The 21,657-nt window shown below is 54.7% G+C and overlaps 1 protein-coding gene across 9 annotated transcripts in view; it reads left to right on the top strand.

Annotated features, from left to right (window-relative positions):
* Pitpnm2 (phosphatidylinositol transfer protein membrane associated 2) overlaps positions 1–21,657 on the top strand; it is a 126,845-nt gene that overhangs the window by 96,189 nt on the left and 8,999 nt on the right. For 8 of the 9 annotated variants that reach the window (XM_076844262.2, XM_077109040.1, XM_076844340.2 and 5 more), the window contains 12 exons: positions 7,280–7,494; positions 8,370–8,491; positions 9,415–9,642; positions 13,364–13,669; positions 14,341–14,436; positions 16,093–16,197; positions 16,338–16,408; positions 18,626–18,873; positions 19,228–19,417; positions 19,530–19,649; positions 20,458–20,687; positions 21,135–21,313. In XM_076844262.2, coding sequence (XP_076700377.1) covers positions 7,280–7,494; positions 8,370–8,491; positions 9,415–9,642; positions 13,364–13,669; positions 14,341–14,436; positions 16,093–16,197; positions 16,338–16,408; positions 18,626–18,873; positions 19,228–19,417; positions 19,530–19,649; positions 20,458–20,687; positions 21,135–21,313 — 2,110 coding nt within the window. Of the gene's footprint in view, positions 1–7,279; positions 7,495–8,369; positions 8,492–9,414; positions 9,643–13,363; positions 13,670–14,340; positions 14,437–16,092; positions 16,198–16,337; positions 16,409–18,625; positions 18,874–19,227; positions 19,418–19,529; positions 19,650–19,981; positions 20,425–20,457; positions 20,688–21,134; positions 21,314–21,657 lie in introns of those variants that run through there. The other variant, XM_076844695.2, reaches the window with a different exon arrangement.

The following is a 21,657-nucleotide window of genomic DNA, read 5'->3' as shown; positions in this document are numbered from 1 at the left end:
TCCCCGGAGAAGGCCACATGCAGTGGCCTTCGCGGGAGTTCAGAAATAAAGTAGTTGCTGTTTGAACCTACAAGGCTTTGTGGCGGCTTGGTTATTTGTGCCCAGCCAGACTGCGGCAGTCCTGCCCCAGGCGGGAGGCAGCGCCCTGGACATACCTCTGTGCGCACCTGTGCACATTGGTGTGTATGCTTAGCTTGTTGCCAGGTGTGAGTGCGTGGACACACACCTGCTGTTCAGGAAACTGACTGAAGACAGCCCTGACCATGCTGTCACGTCCCCATGACTTAAAGTCACCCACACCTCAAGCATGAGGTTTTCTGCATGAGCAGAAAACTGACCTTTTGGGCACAAGGAAAGTCATTTGTGGCAGAGACACTTAGAGGTGACTCAGATGTCATCTCTGTCAGACAGGGTCACCAAGCCCTATCCCACTCCTCACATTTGACCTTTCTTAAATCTTAGTGAGCATAGGAGTCAGGATGGGGTTTTCCCACGTGACTCACCTGTTTAAAGTGTACAGGTCAGAGGTCAGCATGTCCACAGAGATGCACCATCACCACAATTGATTTGAGCACATTTTCATCACCCAGAAAGGAGCCGCTGTCCATCCCCCCACCTCGCCCAGCCCCTGGCAGCGGCCTGCCTGCTTCCAGGTTCTGGGTTTGTGTTCTGGACATCTCATCTCAGTGGGACCTTGCAACCTGTGGCCTTCCCGGTCTGGTTTCTGTCATTTAATGGTTTCAGGGCTCATCCACATTATGGCGAGTACCAGTAGTTGGTTCCTCTTTGCCACTAGCCACTCCCCAACAGGAGCCCCCATATTTGTTGATCCACCATCTGTTGGTGGACATGCAGGTGGTTTCTGCCTTTTGGCTACTGCACTTAAATGTTCATCTACAAGTTTTTGTGTGGATACAGGTTTTCCCTTTTGCAGGGCATATGCCTGGGGGGTAGAATTTCTGGGTCGTGCAGCAACTCTGAATTCACTTTCTGAGGACCTGCCACTCTGTTCCACAGCAACTGTGCCACCTTACATTCCCCCATCCGCGTGTGGGGTCCGTCCCTCCGCCTCAAGCCCTGCTGCTGTCTATTCCCAAGGTCCTGCCCGGGGATGAGGCAGCGCAGGGGGAGTGAAGTGCTGCCTCATTGTGGTTGGGTTTGCATTTACCTAATACTAGTGGTGCTGAACTTCTCTTCAGGTGCTATTTTGGCCATTTGTGTCTTCTTTGGAGAAACGACTATTCATGCCCTTTGACCATTTTTGACTTGGGTTGTTTGTCTCATTGTTGAATTTTAAGAATTCTTTATATATTTTGGATATGAGCTCCTCAAAAAAATTTCTCCCATTATGTAAGCTTCTCTTTTCACCTTCTTTTTAATGTCCTTTGGAGCACAGAGGTTATTAATTGTGTTGAAGTCTAGTTTATCTTTTTTTTTCTTTGTAATTGCTTAGGCTTTTGGCATTATTGTTCCAAGACCATTGCTTAATCCAAGGTCATCAAGATTCATGCCTGTGTTTTCTTCTAATAGTTTTATAGTTTTAGCTCTTATGTTTAGGAGAACGTGTTTTTAATGAACTGTGAGCAGCAGCCGTGAGAAAGTCAGTCTTTGGGGAGTTTGTGGACCTCTATGTTGCCTGGGGCCTGGGAGAATCCCTCCTGTCTGGCACCTGGCTGTGTGGCCTCACACCTCATTTCCGCCCCTGGCCCTCAGTTTCCCCAGGGCATCACACACAGGTTATCTCAGGATGTGTTACTGTCAGTGTCTTTGCCTTTGGAATCTCTTCCTCTAGAGACAGCTGCAAGCACATTCTCCTTCTGCTCTGCCCAGAAAAGCCCTGAATCCATGGGCCTTCGGCTCCTGGAGGCACACACATCCCACATGTGTGCTGCACACACACACACTGACACCCTGAGCGGTAGCCCAGCACATGATCACAGACCTCAGTCTCCCAAAGTCATGTGCCAAGCTTAGAAGACTGGGATCAGGCTGTTTGGTAGCAGGGAACACGCCTAGGTGCCCCCTCCCTCCAGTGAGCCCTGTCCCTTCCAGCTGTACTGTGAGCTGACCCATCCACCCCCTAGCCGTAGAGTAAGTTAGATGTCAGGGCTAATGGTCAGGAGATGCTACTGGCCCCGCTGATAGACTGAGTCACCCCTAGCCAGGGCAGCAGGAGAAGAGACAGATCAGAGGATGCTTGCCGGTCCATCTGGAAGGAGGTGCTGGGGTGGGGCACTGAAGGGAGGCGACCGAGCACATGGGGTCCCTGAGGGTAAATGCATTGCCCCCCAGCACCCCTCCTGATAGCCTGGCCCACAGGGTCCCTTGTGACCTGGCACTCTGTAGGTGGGATACTCTGAGCTTGGGTACCAAGCAGCTCCCAGCACGGCAGGGTGCTGTGCCTCATCCTCTGTCTCCATGCTGCCCAGCTGCTCCCACCTGGGAGCAAGACTGTCCCCTGGGTGGGCTCCATCTCCTCACCGTGGGATGGGGCGGCAGCTCTGAATGCAGAGGGGACGTGGGCCTCAAGGGTTAGCTGTGTCTGAGGCAGTTCCAGAAGGCTCCACAAGGTTCCTGCTCAGGGAGGAGCAGTGGTTGCCCCTGGGGACCACCTCTCCCAGGAAGCCTCTTCCCTGGATGCACTGGCTCCTGGTAATGCTGGCCTGCCCTGCCTGGCCGCTGTCTCCATGTCTTGGCCCCAGCAGGCTCCACAAGTGCCTGTGTCTGATGTCCTGCAGGGTGACAGGAGACCTAGTGCTGTGGCCACGGGAGGGCCTTCCCTCCCAGCCACATCCTCTGGACCAGCCCTTCTCCTCTGCCCTGCAACCTTACAACCCAGCTGCCACGTTAGTGGCTGATCCAAGACTAGAAAACAAGGCCAGGCAGAGAATCAGATATCCTGGCTCCTCACTCCATCCTTCAGGGAAACACCTGAGCAGCATGTGGGCTTTGGAGGCTAGAGGATCCCCTGCCCCACCCCAGGCTGGGATGAAGCTGGCACCTGGCAACTGCAAGTGGAGGCCGCTGTCTTTCCCCAGAGGCCCTGCCAGGGGGCCAGTCAGCTTCCCCTGGCAAGTTGGCATTCCCCTTGGAACATGGCTCTATGGCAGGGTCCCTCTGGCCTGGCACTCTGTAGGTGGGATACTCTGAGCAACATGTAGCTGTTTTTTCCTTTGGTTTTGTTCCTAATTCTCTTCACCTTTTTTTTTTTTTTTAAGTTATGACACGATACCTTTATTTTATTTATTTATTTTTATGTGGTGCTGAGGATCGAACCCAGGGCCTCACACACGCTAGGCTCCACCACTGAGCCACAGCCCCAATTCCCTTCACTTTTTATTCAAGGATTTACATATGCAGAAATGGTATGATCCATGAGCACCTGCTAAGGTGGTTCCCATCCAGTGAACATCTGTGTACATAGCAGGACATTCTCAGCCCCAGCAACCCCCCCTCTTCCTTGACATTGGAGCTCTGCTCCCAGGAAACAGCTCCCAAACCGTCATTCACCCACCATGTAATCTTCACTTCTGTGTGTTCGCAGAGTGCGCGACCAGCCATTACCACAGTGATTCCAGAATATGTTGAGAGCTGGGAGTGCAGCTCAGTAGTAAGAACCCATGCTTAGCACGTGTAAGGCCCTGGGTTGGGTCCCCAGCACCCCCAAGAAAAGTCCATCAGAATATTTTGATCACCTCAAAAGAAACCTGGACCCATTAGCAGTCACCCTTCATTTCTCCCCCTCCTTCCAGCTTCAGGTCCCCACTACCCCACTTTCTGTCTCTGTGGATGTGTCTGTTTTAGACATTTCACAGGAGTGGAGTCACATCTGTGGTGTTCTGTGACTGGCTCCTGTCATTCAGCACAATGTTTCCAAGTTGGCCCACCTTGAAACACATACATCTGAATGATATCTTTTGATGCAAGTGGAATGTATTTCATTTATCCATTCTTCAGTTGACAGACAGTTTGGAAGAACTGAGGTCGTCTGAAGGCCTGGTGTACAAGCACAGTCTCCCCCTTTTATCTGCAGGGGAGACATTCTAAGACCTCTGTGGTTGCCCGAAGCCATGGACAGTACCAAACTCCTACTGCTTCATTTTTCTCCATACAGATCTATGATAAAGTTTAATTTACAAATTAGAGAGCTGGGCATGGTGGGGCATGCTCATGATCCTAGCTACCAGAGAGTCTAAAGCAAGAGAATCACAAGTTCAAGGCCATCCTGGGCAACTTAGCCAGACCCTGTCTCAAAATTCAAAAAGAAAACAATATATATATTTTATATATATATATTTTTTCACAGTAAAATAAGTTTCAGGGAAAAATTTAACTAGGCACAGTAAGAGAATAACAGCTAATAACAAAATAGAATAATTATAATAGCATACTATAATAAAAGTTATTTAACATTTACAAATTGTCTATTTCTGGAATTTTCCATGAAATGTTTTCAGACTGTGGTTGACCTCAGGTCACCAACCCAGAAGGTAGAACTGCCGCTCAGGGGCACTCAGTGTCTGTTCAGCCCCTGTTCTCAAGTCTTTTGTGCACGCAACCGGAAGTGTACTTGCTGGTCATGTGGTAATCCTATGTCTCTCTTTATTTTTTTTATTTTTAGATTTTTTTTAGTTGTTGATGGACCTTTATTCTGTTCATTTATTTATACATGGTGCTAAGAATTGAATCCAGCACTTCACACATGCCACGCAAGTGCTCTACCCTGAACCCCAGTCCCCCTGTGTCTCTTTTTGAGAAACCTCCAAACTGTTTTCCACCATTTTTGCATTCCCCCACATTTTATGTGCCCTCCCATCCCCAGCAGCAGTGTACAAGGGTCAGGGCTTCTCTGTACCCTCTCCAACACTGATCGTCTGCTGGGGTTTTGTTCTTAATCTTAACCATCTTAATGGTCCACTGTCTCTCGAAGTTTGATTTGCATTTTCCTGATGACTAATGGTGTTAGCCTCTTCTCACCTAGGTTTTCTGTTCTGCTGCTGCTTCTCTTTTTAACAGTGGTGGCCAACCACTGAAATGACTCTCAGACCTACTAATGGGTAGTGGCCCACAATTTGAAGAGCAGGCTAGACTTTCCTCTGGGCCTGGGTGTTGCTCTCTGTGCCAGGAGATGGACTTCTTAGTCATTTCTGTCTTCTCTGGCAAAAGGGCTGTTCAAGTCCTTTGGCCACTTTTGAATTTGGGTTTTCTGTTTTGTTGTTGAGTTGAGTTCTTTATATATTCTGGATACAAGTCCCTTATCAGATACGATATACAAATATTTTCTCATGTTCAGTGGATCGTCTTCACTCTCTTGATGCTGTTCTCTGATAAACATTAGTTTTAATTTTTTTTAATGTACCAGGGACTGAACTCAAAGGTACTCAACCACTGAGCTACATCCTCAGCCCTGTTTTGTATTTTATTAAAGATAGGATCTCACTGAGTTGCTTAGGGCCTTGCTAAGTTGCTGAGACTGGCTTTGAACTTGAGATTCTCCTGCCTCAGCCTCCTGAACCACTGGGATTACAGGCGAGCACCACTGCACCCAGCTAGTTGTAAATTTTGATAAACCAATTTGTCTGCTCTTTTGTTGATTATGCTTTTGATATATTTAAGAAACCATTGCCAAGTCCAAAGTCATGAAGATGACCTATTTCCTTCTAACAGTTTCATAGTTTTAGTTCTTACTTTTAATTCTTTGGTCCATTTCATTGTATTTTTGTGTGTGGTGTGAGGTAGGGTCCAACTTCATTCTCCCACATGTAGATATCCAGTTGTCCCAGCACCGTTTGTTAAAGACTAGTCTTTATCCATTGGATGGTCTTGACACTCTTGTCAAAATTAATTGACCAGTCATGCATGGTGGCACACACCTATAATCCCAGTAACTTGGGAGGCTGAGACAAGGAGGATCACAAGTTCAAAACCAGCCTGGGCAGCTTACCAAGACCCTATCACAAAATAAAGTCTAAAAGGACTCGGGCTATAGCTCTGTGGTAGAATGCCCCTAGGTTCAATCCCCAGTACCTCCAATAAATAAGCAAATAAATTAATTAATTTTAAAAATTAATTGGCCATTAGATATATGGTTTATTTCTAGGCTCTGAATATTATTCCATTGATCCTATGACAGTACCATACTGTTTTGATTTCTGTAACTTTGTAGCGAATTCTTTAGCCTGATATTCTTTGTTACCTGATATTATTGATATTGCCATTTCTGCTTTTTCTTTTCTGTAGTAAGTGTTGATATAGGAAGTATGAGTCTTCCAGCTTAGTTTTGTCTTGTTTTCAAGATTATTTTGGCTATTTGGGGTCCCTTGCAATATCATATGAATTTTAGCATTAGTTTTTCTTTTTCTATAAAAAAAAAAAAGGCTACTGGAATTTCAGTAGGTGCTGCACTGGGTCTCTATGCTTCTTGGGAGATTATTGCTATATTAACAATAGTAAATCTTCTGATCCATGAACACAGGATGTTTTTCCAGTTATTTAGGACCTTGATTTCTTTCAGCAATATTTTGTAGTTTTTAATGCACAAGTATTTTTATGGAGCTACTTGATTAAACTTATTCCTAAATATTTATTCTTTCAGATGCTATTATAAATGCAGTTGATTTCTTTTCTTAATATTTATTTTTTAGTTGTACACCAATATCTTTATTTTATTTATTTATTTTTATGTGGTGCTGAGGATCGAACCCAGGGCCTCCCACAGGCAAGTGCCTCTACCCCTGAGCCACAACCCAGCCCCTGATTTCTTAATCTCTTTTTTGCAGTCTTTGTTTCTGTGTGTTGGTCTTGTATCCGGCCACTTTACTGAATTCATTTATTAGGTCTAATGAATTTGGAAGAAATTTGGGGGGTTTTCTGTATAAAGTTCATGTCCTCAGCAAACAAGGACAGCTTCTTTCTGTCTTCCCGATTCAGATGCCTCTTAGGATTTCTTTTTCTTGTCTCATGACTCTTCTAAAACCTCCAGTCCAATACTGAGTGAAAGCCAGAAAGCAGGCATCCTTACCCTGTCCTTGCCCTGGGACACTTTGAGTCCTGGGACAGGCAGGAATCAGCAGTGCTGGGCCTCAGAGAGGGGATCTCACCACAGGGAGCTTGGGCCACATGAGCTTGGGTCTAATTTGGGAGGGTCCTGAAAGGCCCTGGCAGAGCCAGCCTGTGGCCAGAGCCTTTCTTCCCATTCTACATCGGGGCTTGGCCTATTGGGCCCCAGTCCTGTGCAGAAGCTCTAACCACACACGTCATCATGCTTTTGTCCCCACAGAAGAAAAGCCGAAATGAGACCTACGGTGAGGGCAGCGGCGTGGAGATCCTGGAGAACCGGCCGTACACAGACGGCCCTGGCGGCTCAGGCCAGTACACACACAAGGTGTACCACGTGGGCATGCACATCCCCGGCTGGTTCCGCTCCATCCTGCCCAAGGCAGCCCTGCGGGTGGTGGAGGAGTCCTGGAACGCCTACCCCTACACACGAACCAGGTGCGCCAGCCTCCACCCTCCTCTGCCTCCGTCTGGTGGGAAGAAACCCTACAGATCCAGCAGTGGGAGTCTATATGGGCTCAGCCCCTGCACTCACAAGGGTACTAGGCTGTGTCCAAGACCGGTGCCCTGAAGGGCCCCAGGGCAGTCACACACAGAAGAGGGAGGAATATACCCCAGGCCTCCCAGATCCTCAAAAGGAGGCCACAAAGAAGGTGGTATTCAAGCCAGGGTTTCTGAGAAGGCCCGAGGAGTGCAAACCAGGGGGCTTTCCCTGCTGTGAAGGAACAGAGGGCAGCCAGATGCCCCAACGCCACCTCCACCCTGACCTCTGGAGGGGAGTCTGCACTCCATGCTGAGCAGGGCTTCTCTCGGGTCTTCACTCTGTACCAGTGTGCGGCTGAGCACTGCTGGGGTGAGGGATGGGGGCTGCTCCAGCCACTCCACGTGCTGAGCAGGCAGGGTCCCCACCCGCCTTCCAGGGCCTCCTTCCTTCCTACACTGGGGAGTACCAGCTGTTCCCTTGTTGCCAGAGCTGGCTCTTGCGGGGTGGGGTGGGGTGGCATGTCCTGGAGTAGGGCTCAAGTTCCACCAGCTCCATGTACAGTGCCCTACCTGTGTGACATTGCCACCATCATGAGCATGTGGACTCCAGATGCAGCTTCCAGAAGCTCCCTTTCCTGTCTCCCTGCTGCCTAAACCCAGCCCTCCTCCTCGGTGGCTTGATTGTTCTGGGGACAAGGTGACAGTCCAGAGGGGACTGGGAAACCCATCTTGGCCAGGCCTACACTCCTGTCCCTCTCCAGCTTGCCAACAGGCCAGGCGGCCACCTGCAGCCCCCAGGCACAGCCCCAATGGTCGCCGTTTGCCCCCAGGTTCACCTGCCCTTTCGTGGAGAAGTTTTCCATCGACATCGAAACCTTTTATAAAACCGACGCTGGGGAGAACCCGGACGTCTTCAGCCTGTCTCCTGTGGAAAAGAACCAGCTGATGACAGGTGAGCAGGAGGCCCTGCCTGGCCACTGTCTGTGCCTCCCCCACCGCCCCCCTCAGCCCCAGCGTGGCCCCATCCTGGAGGCAGGTTGGGGTCCTGCACCCCAGGACAGAGGCCTCTCCTGCTCACAGCCCTGCCCCTCCAGCCCCAGAAGTGCACTGGTGGCTCTTGGGAAGCCACCTTAGACTGGCAGCCTCACATGAGAGCCTGGGCCATGGGGGCCGTGGCAGATGGAGGCTGTGCCCTGATGGCTCCGTCCCACAGCTGGAGCTGCCATGCAGGAAGCAGGACCCACTCACTAAGAGCTTTATTAAGGAAACCAGAGAGCAGGGTTTTCATGGGAAATTTCTACTTTCCCAAATGTTGGCAGATAATTCAATAAACTTAAGCCTAGTCAAACAGCAGGCCTCTGGGGGCCCGGCCCAGCTCCCCAACAGCTCAGCCGGCCAGGTCCTCCCAGTATGAGCCTGTGTGTAGGTGCCCTGGCCCAGGCGCTGGCCTGGCACCTCGTGTGGCAAGAAATGGACGGCGTCCCACTGCACACCCGTCATCTCACCACAGCGGCCACCCTGCCCCATACAGACCTGAGCAGTTCCCAAGTCCCCACCTCAGTCCACACCACTGCTGCCAGGACATCACCTTTCCTGGGAAGCGTCCCCAGCCTTCTCTCTGTCCCATGGAAAGACCCTCCAGGGACTCCTCTGTTACCTGCTTTGCCAGGTGGTGGGCACGCTGACTGTGGGGCTTGTCGACATGACTTGAAAGGCACGAACCTGGCAGTCGGGGAGCTGCCCAGGGCGCCATGCTTGCTCCCCCATGTCCCTTCCACATGCGAGGTCTGGGGCTCTCCGAGGATATGGGCATGGAGGGTCTGGCAAGGGTGGGGTGCAGGCCAGGCAGGTGTGACCACTCACAGTGTCCCCCAGACTTCATTGACATCGTCAAGGACCCTGTGCCGCCCAACGAGTACAAGGCTGAAGAGGACCCCAAGCTGTTCCAGTCGACCAAGACCCACCGCGGGCCACTGTCCGACAACTGGATCGAGGAGTACAAGAAGCAGCTGCTGCCCCTCATGTGTGCCTACAAGCTCTGCAAGGTGGAGTTCCGCTACTGGGGCATGCAGTCCAAGATCGAGAGGTTCATCCACGACACCGGTGAGCACCCAGCCCCAGGCACGCGGACCGCAGCCCCGCTCCTCCCTGCCTCCCTCTCCTCGGCCCGCTTCTACTTTAGTCCTGAAAGGTGAAGCCAAGGCCCTGTCACCTCCCACCCCCACCCCCAGCTTATCTTACCTTTCATTATTTATTTTTTTAAGTTTACTCTAATTTGGTATGTATGACAGCAGAAGGCATTTCAATTCATATGACACATAGAGGGCACAGTTTTTCATATCTCTGGTTGTACATGACGAAGAATCATACCATTTGTGTCTTCTTATTTTATTTATTTATTTATTTTTAATATTTTTTTAGTGGTTGATGGATCTTTATTTTATTCATTTGTATGTGGTGCTGAGAATCAAACCCAGTGCCTCCCACATACTAGGCAAATGCTCTACCACTGAGCCACAGCCCCAGCCCCTTCTTATTTTATTTTTATTTTTTTGGTACTGTGGATTGAACCCAAGGGTGCTCTGCCACTGAGCCTCATTCCCAGGCCTTTTTATTTTCAGTCAGGGTCTGGTTAAGTTGCAATGACCTTGAATTTACAATCCTCCTGCCTCAGCCTCCCAGGTCACAAGACTTACAGGCACGCACCACAGTGCTTGGCACCTCCAGCTTATCTTGGCCTTCCCTGAATGCTATGCACAGTTTCTGCTGCATGTGCCCCGGGCTCTGTCCTGTTGTTCCTGCCCCCATTTGTGAATGATGACGTGTAGCCTACACTTGACTCTAGGGAGCACTCACTGAGGGCAACCTCCCTGCTGCTCCCGGGCCTGTTGACTGTACCTGAGAGGCTGCCGACCCAGGCCAGCCCACAGCTCTGCGCCTCCTGACAGGGTGGGAAGTTCTGGGTGGCAGAATGGCTCAGACATTATACTGTCCTTCACACCCACCCAGCCTTCCCAGAGCAGGTGTCCCCACAGATGCCTGGGCTCCCCACCCAGCAGGTGCTAGCCAAGGCCCTCACCACGTCTGAGCCCTCAGCACCTGCCCACCTGGTCTCTGTATGTCAGTTCCCATCTGGTCCTGACCCAGGGCTCATAGCCCTCCGTTTACCCCAGGCAGACACCGTGTGATGCCATTAGCAAGGGTGGCTTATCTAGATGGGACAGAGCCGCACTCTGATAACATGCCTCACACCTGTCACATTGATGCTTGATGACCACGAGGGCAGGCATTGTCACCTGTGGATCCAACATGGCCAAACCAAAGCAGGCATCCCCCAGCTACAGTGGAGGGTGCCCACAGCAGTGCTGCCTGACCTTAGAGGTCGGCGCTGTGGCAGAGCCCTGGGGCCCAAGAAGGCTGGCTTCTGCTCAGAGAGGCAGAGATGCCCCGTTGACACGGCAGTGTCACCAGCTCCACCCCCATGGCTGCTCCTTTTCAGGGAGCTACTATGTGTCCATCAGCAGGGACCAGGGCAGGTAGCAGGAGAAGGAAGACATCCCACCCCACTGAAGGGGACACATCCCTGCAGTCCGGCTGTCTAACCACATGGGAGCTCAGATCATCCCAAGTCACCTCCTTCTTTACCCAGGACTCACAAGCCAGGACACATGTCCCCAGTTCTAAGCAGAAAGGATAGTGTCCTGGAGACAGCCTGAGTGTCTGTATCCCCAGCCCAGCTGGGCCATACCCGTCGTGGCTATGGTCCCCACTTCCTGCAATGGAAGTTAACAGTTCTCAGCTCACAGGAGCATGAGTGGTGGGTGGGTCTTCCACATTGCATGGCCTGCCTGGCCTTTCCCTTTCTCCATCCCAGGGATCCATTCATGTCAGGCTTCTCCAGGGTCAGCCCACTACAGGTCCTGGCAGAGCCCAGGCTGGGACCCTGGCCCAGAAGCCAGTGTGCCCCTCGGCCCTCCCTGCCCCACATAGCCTGAGAGCCTGGCCAAACTACAGGGATCTCCAGCCCCAAAATGTCAGCTCTCCCCCCAGAAAGGAGAATGGGACTGGAGGGGAGGGGACAGTTCTGACACCCAGTCCCAGCTCTGTCACATGGCGACTCCGCAGCTCTTCCCTGAGACTTGCTTTCCTTGTCTGAGAAGTGGGTGTAGTGGTGCCAGTTACACAGGGCTGCTCCAGGACAAGATCATGGGGTACAGAACCAGGGAGGGGGAACGGCACAATCATGTCTGCTGCTACGAACATTAGTGTCCTCCCAGGGAGAACTGGTGAACCCATGTGAGCTGGGCTTAGCATAGCCTCATGTTGTCCCGCATAGCCTTAGTCTTCCCCCCTGGTGCTAAGCCCTTCCAGCCACCCCAGGCTGAGGCCATTCCCCATATGGGTTGGAGCAGCCCAGCAGACAGTCACAGAAAAGGAGACAGGCTCATCAGCATGGTGAAGCCACCCCACGGCTGGGTTGGGGATACAGACATCCGGGGCCAAGAGGGTACCATGGCATAGTGAAGGTGGGTGGACACACCCCACAGGTGGCAGGCCAGGAGGCAGGACTGGGGAGGGGAGTGCAGAGGAAGCCCTGTCATCCTGAGGCCTCTTGGAGGGCCCCTCTGCACTCTCCAGGAGAGCAGAAGGTGCATGCCCTGGGAGCCAGGAGAAACATGTTCCAGAATGCTCAGAGCTGCGAGACAGAAAAATGATGCAAATGAGCCAAAAGCCACCGGCAGGAAAAGGAATAATAAAATGTGGTGTTTCCAACACATAAATGCCATGCAGACGAAAGCCCAGTGCCCCAGAGCGTGGATGCAGGTGAAACTCACCCAGAGAAGTAAGTGGCAGAAGAGTTCACACAGCGTGACTCGTACATGTAAATTTCAACCACAGCCCAACAGCCCAACACGTGCAGAAAAACACACCTGCCAAACGAGAAACCAAACAGTGGCAGATGTAAAATCTAGGGCAGACTCTTACAGGGAGGGAACACGGGAGGGGAGGTGTCACTGGGACCGTCTATACCTTTGCTGGGTGGTGAGTGTTTGGTTTCTTTTTAGTGTTTCTTTTAAGCAGCTTCACAGAGGCATGGTTTTGTGTGTCATGCAGCTTACCTGTGTGAGGACAGCCAGGTCAGTTTCAGGACAATATTCACAGCTGTGCACTGAGTTCCCCATATCCTGTCACCCCAGAGGGCCCCTTGCTCCTGGCTTGTCTTTCTCCTTAAAAGCCATATGATTGTATCTTATTTTATTTGCATAATATATTCTAATCTATCTCACATGTAAAATATAGTCTTTTGAAAGCATTTTTTAAGCCAGACATGGTGGTGCACACCTGTAATTCCAGTTACTTGGAGACTGAGACAGGAGGATTGAAAGATGGAGGCCAGCCTCAGCAACTTAGTGACACCCTGCCTCAAAATAAAAAATAAAAAGCACTGAGGATGTAGCTCAGTGGTAAAGCAACCCTGGTTTCAATCCCATTTTGAACTTGAACTTGAAATTGGACAGGAAAAGTAGACTGGGCACTGAGAAAGGAGACTTAGGAAGTCCTACTCTACTTCCCAAAGGGCAAGGACTTCCCCTCAAATTAAAATCTGGCTTCTGACCAGACACCTTACCTAGGATGCCCCTACCCTCTGAGTGTAGAATCACTGTGAGTTTGTGAGGCCATCTGGGAGCCAGTCCCCTCATTTTCCAGATAGAAAAGATGGGGCACAGGCAAGCAGTGACTCAAGTCTGACCTGCAGCTCCAGGGCAGCTGCCTGGGGCTCCTGGTTCAGTCTCAGACTGACAATTCCCCTGCACCTACGCAGGCCTGCGGCGGGTCATGGTGCGGGCCCACAGGCAGGCCTGGTGCTGGCAGGATGAGTGGTACGGGCTGAGCATGGAGAACATCCGGGAGCTGGAGAGGGAGGCGCAGCTCATGCTGTCCCGCAAGATGGCCCAGTTCAGTGAGGACGAGGGGGCTACCGAGCTCGCCAAGGACCAGGACACCCAGGACCAGGCATCCGGGGTGCCCCCTGAGCCCAGCAGCAGCCACGGGGAGCCCCTGGTGGGGCGTGGCCTGAAGAAGCAGTGGTCCACGTCCTCTAAATCGTCACGGTCATCCAAGCGGGGAGGTGAGCCCCAGCGCCGCCTGGCCATGTCCCTGTCTGCCCTGCCCCCCAGGCAGCTTGTGCCATTGCTGGGTTGCTGGGCCTTCCAGCTCTGAAAATGGCCTCTTTCTCATGGACATTGTGAAGCTAAGCCTGCTGGGGACAGCCTTCTCTGACTGGCACCAAGCCAGGCCTAGCTGCAGTGAGGCCAGGTCCCCCACCCCAGCAGGCCCCACCTGAGCATGTGTATGGCCCAGGGTGAGAAGGACCCACCTGAGGAGCAGGACTAGCGGCTCCCTGACACCTGCAGGAGGCTTCGCCTCCCAGGGGGTCCTACAAGGCCTAGGAGGAGGGTGAAGTGGAGCTTCCCTTCGCAAGCCCCCGCTCCCCGGACCTGAGTAGTGAGCCCCCCCCGCCACCCCCCACTGCCCTGCAGCATCACACCCCATTTGTGAGGCTGCTGCAGCTCAGCTTAAGAAATCTCTTCAGGGTCAGACCCAAGTCTACCAGAGCTCAGGTCCTGAACTCAGACCCCATTTCCTCCCGCCCCATGTTCTCCCTGGACCTCCCTAGAACGGCTCTGCCCATGTCCGCCTAAGCCTCAGGTTTCCACCTCCCTGCTGTTGCCTGCTTCGCAGAGCCACTGGCCCTTCTGCTGCAGGCCAGACAGTCAGTCTGGGATTTTTGCCTTGCAGCCAGCCCTTCCCGCCACAGCATCTCGGAGTGGAGGATGCAGAGTATTGCCAGGGACTCTGACGAGAGCTCAGATGACGAGTTCTTTGATGCCCATGGTAAGTGGGTGGCTCTGCAGCCCTTGGCCTTCCTGGGAGAGGCAGGGAGGGGTGTGTGAGGGTGGGCACAGGGCCTGGAGGGTGACTTGGCCTCACCTAGGGGCACGTTCCCTTGAGCGCCAGTCTCAGGCTAACCTACCCAGAAGTTGAGATGTGCCTGTGGGCCTGACTGGAGTGGGCTGCTCTCTCAAGACCACCCCAAAAGGACATGCACGTCGCACGGAGACATCTTTCCATTTGTGAATTTATTTCCATAAGAAGTATAACTTACAGTGTTATAAATTTTTGTAGTTACTTAATCTTGTACTTAACCTTGTTTATTCCTGACTAGATTAATGTCATTAATGTAAATTAAATATGCACCTAAAGTAGACACTTTAGAAAATGCAATAAGCAGAAATAGAAGAACTGCTCGTTTCCCCTGATCCTGACATAAACACCAGAAGCAGCCTGTGCCGGAAGACATGAGCAGGGCCTCCTTGCTCGGTGCCTCCTTGCTTAGTGCCTTTGCTGTCCCCCTCAGTGAAGCCAGAGGGACCAGCGGGCAATGCAGGGAGATGGCCCTCTGCAGGGTACCTGGCATGACAGGGCCCAGAGACAGGGATGTGTCCACAGGCTTGCACAGGGCAGGGGCAGCGAGAGCCCGCTTGTGCCACCACCACGACTGGGAGGAGCAGGGGAGCCAGCTAAGTGTGGCATTTCAGTTAATTGCCCATCAGCCCTGAGGGGCAAGGATGTGGGGAATAGGGTCCAGGCAAGAGAAGGTTCTGGGTTTACTCTGGTCCAGACGACCCAGGCAGGCTTCTGAGGTGGGGAAGGGGTGTCTTTGGTGTCCCACTCATCCCAGGCTGGCTCTTTGTCCCTGACAAGAGGAAAATACACAGCTAGTGTAGAAAATGGTATAGAAGAGAAGACAGCAAAAGAGTCCTGGGGAAACTGGCCCAGGAGCCATTCAAGGCCAGAGGAGGGGGCCAGCAGGAGCCCAAACCCAGACAGCTGCTGGGCCCCAACAGAAATCCCAGGAAAGCAGAGAGGAGCACCAGGGACGGAGCTCATGGTGGCTCTGGGTTAGTCCCCGCAGGAGAGGGGAGGAAGGCAGGGGCGGCTACAAGTGGACACAGCAGCACTCCTCGCCAGCTGCTCCCTGAGCTGCCGCTGTGGACGTTAAAGACGTCAGCTGGTGAAGGATACATGGGGTATGGCTCAGCCATGAAAAGGAAGAACACGCTGACAGCCTCCAGCAGGAGGGACCTCGAGAGCACGACACTGCGTGAGAGAGGCTCGCCACAAAAGACCACGTCGCGTGGCGTGGTGCTGCTGAGTGACCAGAATAGGCAAGCGCAGAGAGAAAGGACTGCTGGCCAGTGGCTGCCCAGGGAGGCCGGGGAGGCTGGCCACTCTTGGCTGGGGTTTCTGTCCAAGGATGATGAAGGGCGCTGGCCACTCAGCTTTGCAAAGACACTAAATACCACTTAAAATGGTTTACACGGTGAATTTTATGTGGTATGACTGAAAAAACAAAAAGGTCAGGTAGTGTCGGCTGCCTGGCTGTCCTGATGGGGAAGGGAGCGAGCAGGAACAAGATGCACCGGGCGAAGGCCGGGGAGCTGGAGGCTCCCAGTGTGTCCCATCCCTGATGAATACCCCCCTCCACAGAGGACCTGTCTGACTCGGAGGAGATGTTCCCCAAGGACATCACCAAGTGGAGCTCCAACGACCTCATGGACACCATTGAGAGCCCAGAGCCAGAGGACACACAGGGTAACCCACCCAGCTCTGGCACAGTGCTAGGCACCCAGGGGCTGGGGGTTGGGGGGACCCAGGGCTCCAGTTCCCCTTGTGGCGGTTACAGCCTCCGCGGGGCCAGCTGCGCCCTGCTCACCGAGGCTTCTGTGTTGCAGAGAGTCTGTACGGCCAGAGCAGCCCAGAGTTCAGGGTGGCCTCCAGCGTGGAGCAGCTGAACATCATTGAGGTGGGTGCCTGGGAGCTGCCACCTAAGGCTACCTGGGAAGGGGCAGGACTCAGAGGGACAATCCAGGGGCACAGGAGGTGGAGCTCCGCACTGCACCTCACCCCTGTGCTGGCCCTGGATGCTCCTTCCCTTGCCGCCCTACTAGGGAAGTGCCCGCCCGCCCTTTCTCTGAGGCCCCTGAGAGCCAGGGACAGCAGACAGCCCCCCAAGAAGACTTTGAGCAAGTTGCACCTGCTGGAAATTACAACGAGAAACTTGTAAATTCCAGATCAAAAATAAGATCCTCGCCTTGTGCCCAGCCTGTCTGAAGAGCAAAAGACAGAAGGGGAGGAAGCAAAAGCCCCCCAGGCAACAGTGATGTGGCCGCAGCTCCAGGCGGCCTGCAGGGGTCAGGCAGCACTCAGTGTGTCCAATAAAGCTCTTTGTGGAACCTGTGTCCGCTTTGGGGGTTCTTTGCTGGAGCTCACGCCCCCCTCCACCTGCGGGCCGTCAGAGCTGTTTGCACTGGGGGCTGGAGTCCCAGGATGCAGTCACCACACTGCCCAGGACCCAAGCTACCTAAGGTGGATCGGCCCCTCCCCCTCTCCTGGGGTTCTCTGCTCTCAGGTCTGAGGACAGTGGGTTTTGCAGCAGGGGCAGTGGGCAGGGAGACAGATTTCCTTTGCTGCCTAAGGTGGATCAAGCCAACAGGCCCTGCCCCACCTGCAGTGCACACAGCTCTGACTGCCCCCCAGGGGAGAGCGGAAGGGGCCTGGGGCTTGGGACCTGCCTTTGGATGTGCAGTGGAACCCAGCACTGATCCTGGGTGCTGCCGTCCCCAGTCAGACCCCCATGCTTGCAAAAGCCCCCACACGGCAGCCTTTCCTGATGGAAGCAGGCGGCTTTACGGAGACACTGACCAGGGGTGGGGCATGACCCGGCTCTCCAGAGCTGTCCCCACAGTTCCCGGGGGCTCTGTCACCACTGGGGCTCAGGCAGGCGTAGTTCCTATGTCAAGCTGAACGTGAGGATGGGTGTGTTTCTGGAGCCTGCAGGGGTCCCTGAGTAGTCCCCAGTGCTGGGCACAAATAAGACTCGGCCCTCAGTCACCTGCACTGCCTGGGGGACCAAGCATTGCTGGACAAAACTCCCCTGCCTTGGACGTGTCTTATGCCTTCTCCTACTGTGTTGGAGAACCCCTTCTTAAGTGACATGGATGGAGCTGTCCAGATGTCCCCCTGTGTTCACACAACCCCATGGTCCACACCTGGCTTCAGCACCTTTTTCTGTCCCCTGCCCACACCCCTGAGGACGACATGGCACACACAGCAAGGACAGCCCAGTGGTCCCTCACTTGCATCTCCTGGCCACTCACAAAGAAGCTTAGGAAGGAGCAGGGGGGCGCCTGGGGACAGGGCCACAGCCTGTGGCCCACAGCCTGCGCTGGGCTTTGGCAGAGGCTTTGGGCAGTGGACCACAGGATGGTGGCCCAGTCCCCAGGCCTCTCCTGGGCCCACCACCTTGTCTCTAGAGGACAGGCAGTCTACACATACCTATGTGATCTAGGGTCCACTCTGACCTCACAGCAGTCCTGGCCAGCAGGAAGGTGGGATCATGACCTTCGTAATCAGGGCCACAAACCTGTATTGTCCTTTCTGCTGAATGTTCTGGAGCCCTGCCTCTGCCAGGTTATCTCTGCTCTTGGGGACCTTGGTCTTAGATTCCAGGAATAGCAGGACCTGGAGACCTAAGGACCAGAGGAGGTCCAGGGAGAGCTTGGCACTGTAGACAGAGTGGTCGTATCACTGCCCTGACCCTGGCCACTCCTAATAACCCCTATGACTCTGAACCAGTGGTGGCCCTGTCTGCTCCAGCCAAGACAGACCCTTGCCTGGACACCCATAGGAGCAGCAGGCCCCAGAGGCCAGGCCTGGCTGAGCTTCTGCCTCTTCCCTATGCCAGGAGACCAAGCAGAAGCCACTGCCTAGGCCCCCCAGAGATATGGAGCTTTCAAAGGAGAAAGCTGACCCCCCACACCCGAGTCCTCTCTGCCCGTGGTCAGGCCTCCCTGCTCCGGGCTGTGGTCCTTGCAGAGGTCTGAGGGACAGGAGGAAGCTGCCAAACCCCAGGCTCCATAGCTGAGTAACCAAAATTGGAGCCCTCAGAAGGAGCATTTGGGCCTCCCTACAGTGTGACAGGGGCCTGGCAAGGAGTTGACCCCCTTCCTCGCCTGTGCAGGACGAAGTCAGCCAGCCACTGGCTGCACCGCCCTCCAAGATCCACGTGCTGCTGCTGGTGCTGCACGGAGGCACCATCCTGGACACGGGCACCGGGGACCCCAGCTCTAAGCAGGGAGATGCCAACACCATCGCCAACGTGTTTGACACCGTCATGCGTGTGCACTACCCCAGCGCCCTGGGCCACCTTGCCATCCGCCTGGTGCCCTGCCCCCCTGTCTGCGCTGACGCCTTCGCCCTCGTCTCCAAGTGAGTGCTATCTGCCCACTGTACCCGCTCTGCCCAAAGGGAGGGCATCACAGAAGAATGCTGTCTCCCACCTGCCCTGAGCATCAGTGGCCCCCCAGTCCAGATGGCCCGAGCTGCGTTTGAGCTCCTCTGCCCGGAGGGGGAGAGCCTGTGTATGCAGCCTCAGTTTGGAGTCCAGGAGCTGGGTCCAGAGCTGAGTCAGTTTCCAATTCTGTAATGTCGAATGCAGATCCAGTTGGCAGCCCTGGGCCCTGGCAGTGGTCCCGGGCTGGACCTAGGACTGTCCATGAGCACTTGGGGCCAGGTAGCTCTGTCTACCCTGCTGCCCCTCCTGACCCAGCCCCCCTCCCTCAGCCTCAGTCCCTACAGCCACGATGAGGGCTACCTGTCCAGCAGTCAGGACCACATCCCCCTGGCCGCCCTGCCTCTGCTGGCCACTTCCTCACCTCAGTACCAGGAGGCAGTTGCCACAGTGATTCAGAGGGCCAACCTGGCCTACGGGGACTTCATCAAGTCCCAAGAGGGCGTGACCTTCAGTGGGCAGGTAAGTGGTGGAAGGGTGGAGAAGGAGGACCCTGCAGGGTTGGTTGGAGGAAGGGGTCTTCTTTCCCAGCCAGCAGGGTGGAAACATGGGCCTGGGCCTCTCCTGCCTACAGGTCTGCCTGATTGGGGACTGTGTTGGGGGCATCCTGGCATTTGATGCCTTGTGCCACAGCAACCAGCCAGTGTCTGAGAGTCAGAGCAGCAGCCGCCGCGGCAGTGTGGTCAGCGTGCAGGTACCAGAGCAGGGCCATGGTGGTGGGATACCCCTCCCTTGGCCCCAGACCTCCACGGAAATGTGTGTCATGTAGAGCAGCTACCCTTACCTGCTTCAGGGCACCTGGCCACTACCTGGCCCCATGTGGTGGCCCACAAGCAGAGTACCCGGCAGAGACTCTGAGGTGAGCTCACTCAGACCCCCAGCCAAGCTGCGTCTCTTCTGTCCATCAACAAACATCACCCAAGGCCCTGAGCCTACAGGCAGGACCCGAGTGCACAGAGAGGCCTGGGGAGCAGAGGAAGCCCAGTGTCTCTTGCTGAGAACTTAGGGAAGGTGCCCAAATTGCAGGTTCACCCTGGGCCCCGAAGAAGCCAGGGGAGTACTTCTCAGAATCCATAGAGCTGCAAGCCCTGGTACCCAGAGGTGGCAGAGCAGGCACGTGGCAGCTGGAGAATTGTAGCATGGCCGGTCTAAGAGAGCATGTGGCTTCATAGGCCACAAGCCAGGTCTGCACGGATGGAGTGGGCTCTGGGCCGGGCAGTGTGATAGGGACCCTCTCTGCTTCCCAGCAGGAAGGGAAGACACAAGTTCCCCTGCAGCAGAGTGGCCAGCAGCCTGGGGGAGGTCCCCTAGGTCTCGGGTGGCCAGATAGGCCAGGAATGAAGGTTGCTAGGCTTGAGCCGCAGGCTGAGGGAAAGGAGGAGACCAGGGTGTCCCCTCTGCTGGCTTCAGTGGGAAGCCTGAGCTGGGCATCGGCCGGCAGGAGGGAGGGGCAGCTCTAGGAGGCGGCCACCCGGCAGTGAGCCTCCATGGGGCCATTCCAGGATGCTGAGCTGCTGTCCCCGGGCACCCCGGGGAATGCAGCCCACGGCTCCAGTGGCAGTGGCGGCGGTGGCTCCAGCCTGGAGAGCAGCCGGCACCTAAGCCGAAGCAGCACCGACATCCCCCGCAGCACTGGTGCCGAGGACTCCAGAAGGCAGCTGCCCCGCAAGAGGAGCGACTCGTCCACCTACGAGCTGGACACCATCCAGCAGCACCAGGCCTTCCTGTCCAGGTGGGCTCGGGGGACAGGCCAGGTGAGGAAGGAGGCTGCAAGAGGGAGGGGGCATCGCAGAATCCCTCTGGAAGCAGGGACTGGGGTCTCTGAGGTCCTGGGGGCTCTGCCAGGTGCGCTGTTGGGGCTCCTCTGGCTTATTGGGTACATGGTCTGTGTACGCCCCAGGCCACCTTGAGCCACAGGAAGCAGGTTGTCCTGGGGAGGTACGGCTGAGCAGGGGCAGAGCCAACCAGGGGCAGTGTGGCCTCAATCAGGGCTATCCCAATGGTGGTAGGCTCCCTGGAGAGGCCACTGACAGTGTCCCCACAGGTGCTGGGCAGCTGTACCCTCAGGACAGCACAGGGCAAGTCCCTGAAGGGGCCATCAGACCCAGCCTGTCCCTCCTAGGCTGAGGTAGGGTGGCCCTGAGAAGGACTGGGTGTGACCTGGCACATCCCACCACAGCCTGCATGCCAGTGTGCTGAGGAACGAGCCTGGCTCCCGCCGCTCGAGCAGCTCCACCATGCTGGATGGCGCCGGCGCCCTGGGCAAGTTTGACTTTGAAATCGCAGATCTCTTCCTCTTCGGGTGCCCCCTGGGGCTGGTCCTGGCTTTACGGAAAACCGTCATTCCTGCCCTGGATGGTGAGAGCCTTGTGGGGCAGGACAAGGGGCACGAGTTGGGCAGAGGTCTCAGTGGACCCCTGACACAGGCCATGGTGACGGCCTGGGGCTTTTCCTGTCCCCATCTACAAAGGACCTTGGCCTCTTATTTCTGCTCCACCAACCCAGTCACTGGCCCTGTCCTCAACACCTGCTGGTCCATTCCCTTTCCAAGGTGTGCAGAGCAGAGGACATGGGACAGTGGAGGTCCAGGAGGGGGAGGCACAGCCCAGGGTCACATGGGGACAGACTAGCCTCCAGGTGTCTAGTCTCCCTTAGAGTTTGGAAGTTCGTCACTGTACAGCCTCTCACACTCACACACTTGT

The sequence above is a fragment of the Callospermophilus lateralis genome, chromosome 1 (genome assembly GCF_048772815.1).
Source record: "Callospermophilus lateralis isolate mCalLat2 chromosome 1, mCalLat2.hap1, whole genome shotgun sequence".
Taxonomy (NCBI): Eukaryota; Metazoa; Chordata; class Mammalia; order Rodentia; family Sciuridae; genus Callospermophilus; species Callospermophilus lateralis.
The sequence above is the reverse complement of the archived record's forward strand: the minus strand, read 5'-3'. Positions and strand labels throughout refer to the sequence as shown.